Source organism: Atta colombica, unplaced genomic scaffold (genome assembly GCF_001594045.1).
Source record: "Atta colombica isolate Treedump-2 unplaced genomic scaffold, Acol1.0 scaffold46, whole genome shotgun sequence".
NCBI classification, from domain to species: domain Eukaryota; kingdom Metazoa; phylum Arthropoda; class Insecta; order Hymenoptera; family Formicidae; genus Atta; species Atta colombica.
The window spans coordinates 57,062-59,083 of record NW_017259535.1 but is presented as its reverse complement, the minus strand read 5'-3'; the positions used below and the strand labels follow the sequence as shown (position 1 = coordinate 59,083).

At 32.0% G+C, this 2,022-nt stretch overlaps 1 protein-coding gene across 1 annotated transcript in view; it reads left to right on the top strand.

The window, feature by feature from the left end:
- Window positions 1-1,229, top strand: part of LOC108691335 — a 4,900-nt gene extending 3,671 nt beyond the window's left edge. Inside the window, exons 5-6 of the mRNA XM_018199032.1 lie at window positions 8-321; window positions 879-1,229. Coding sequence (XP_018054521.1) covers window positions 8-321; window positions 879-1,229 — 665 coding nt within the window. The remainder of the gene's footprint in view (window positions 1-7; window positions 322-878) is intronic.
- The last annotated feature ends 793 nt before the right edge of the window (window positions 1,230-2,022 follow it).

Genomic DNA, 2,022 nt, shown 5'->3' with positions numbered 1-2,022 from the left:
CCACCACCACCACCACCACCACCACCACCACCACCACCACCACCACCACCACCACCATCTTCGCTACCTCTTTCATTTTCTCCAAAAGCGCACACCTCCGAATTAGAATCTTCAATATCACTCTCACTTCTTCCGCTTCACTCTTCAGTTTCCTTGCAATCTCAAATGCCATTGATACAACCGACGACACCTAACAGTAGCAGAAGTAATAAGAATAGGACACCCACAAGAAAGTGTTCCACACCATTATGCAACAGGCCTAAGATCACTGTCGAGGACTTACTGAAAGTCACCCTGAAAAAGGCTCCACAAAATATCAAAGTACTGTCTAAATTCTGTAAATTAGTAAAATTGCATCCATCACGATAAAATCATGAATATAAACTTCTAAGATCTATGTGATTGTCTTAGATCTCATAAGATTTTTATTTTTTTAATTGATGAATGCAAATCATATGAAAATTAATCTGAAGTTTGATTAGGACAGATTCATAAAAAATCGGATCGTATCAGAAAGTTGTAATTTTCGAACAACCTAACCTTCCCTTTTAAAGGAATGTGTGAATCCAAGACTGTTTAGAAATTAAAAATAAGTATATCAAAAAGAATTTTATACTAGAAAAAATTAGAAATATTTTTTTATATTTACATTTAATTATATTATATTTACATTTAATTATATTATATTTACATTTAATTGTAATGTAAACAAAATTTGTTGTTTTTTAAATTTTGTTTCTGTCCTTGTTGAATAAAAAATTAATACGCTGGTATATGTATATGTATGCGAAAAATTAAAAGCTCTTTTATATATAATTCAATGTTCATCCATACTTAATGACCGAGTATAAAAAATAAAAAATTATATTCCATTTCAGGAAAATAGACGAAGTATTGTATCAAGCCCAAGAGGTCCGATTGTGTCCTTGGAAATGTTGCGTAATGTAAAGCTGAAATCCGCGAAGCGTAGACCTAACGCTCAAACTGGAAGATCACCCAGAAATGGTCGAGTCATTAAAAACCGAATTGCATCAAATGTCAATCTCTCGCCGATTTTGACTGGTTCGGAAGGCAATTTGGAGCGAATTCTGCGGCGAGTAGATCTAAACAGGCCGAGGAGACTCTTGTCCAGCTCAAGCAGCTTCCGCGAACGTGATTTCACAAGGGAGACGCAGTGTCACTCGTTGGAAACATTGGCGTACAGTCAATCACAATCCACGCTTGAATGACTACAGTATCATGAATTATGTATGTGATACAAGAAACATCAGATACAAGAAACTTATAATCATAGAATTGTTAAAGAAAATTTGCAGTATACATTGAAATAATTTATTTGCTTGCATATCATAAATATATTTAAGAATAGATTTAAGAATTTTTAGAAAGATTTATGGAAAGAGAGAGAATTTAAAAAAGAACTCTTTATCAACTGTATTATTAAATATAAGTATACTACACATAAGTGGGAAAAATTAGAAAAAAATTAATTAAAAATGTTATGATATATAACACAAGAAAATTCTCGTTTCTGATGTCATAAGCAGCGTTCCATTGCACATATAAAAACGATACTTTATGCGTGCAACGGAACGTAGTCATAATATGATTGCAATGAAAGACTAAAAGTCTAAAATTTAAATCGCAGACGTATGACATATTCGTCATATAAAATAAAAATATCTAAGTTATATATTCAAATATTTAAAATTAAATTAATATTTAACACAAGAGCTTAAAGCTCTTTGCTGCAAAATTTTTCTACAATTGGCTGGCCGAAAATTTAAATCGATCTCTTAATAAAACTGTGACCAAGGCATAGATTTATAATTATTTTATTTGTAGCTTTCATGTGTGTAGTTTTACAGAAAAAAAAGATTGTATCCAGTATTCGCATCGACTGTAATACAGAGCGTAAGAACGCATGCGGATCCAAGAATGTAAAATCAACAATTCCTCCGAACGATGATGAAAAATCAAAAAAGCATGACTTCGTACTATTAATTGTTAATAGCGATTAAT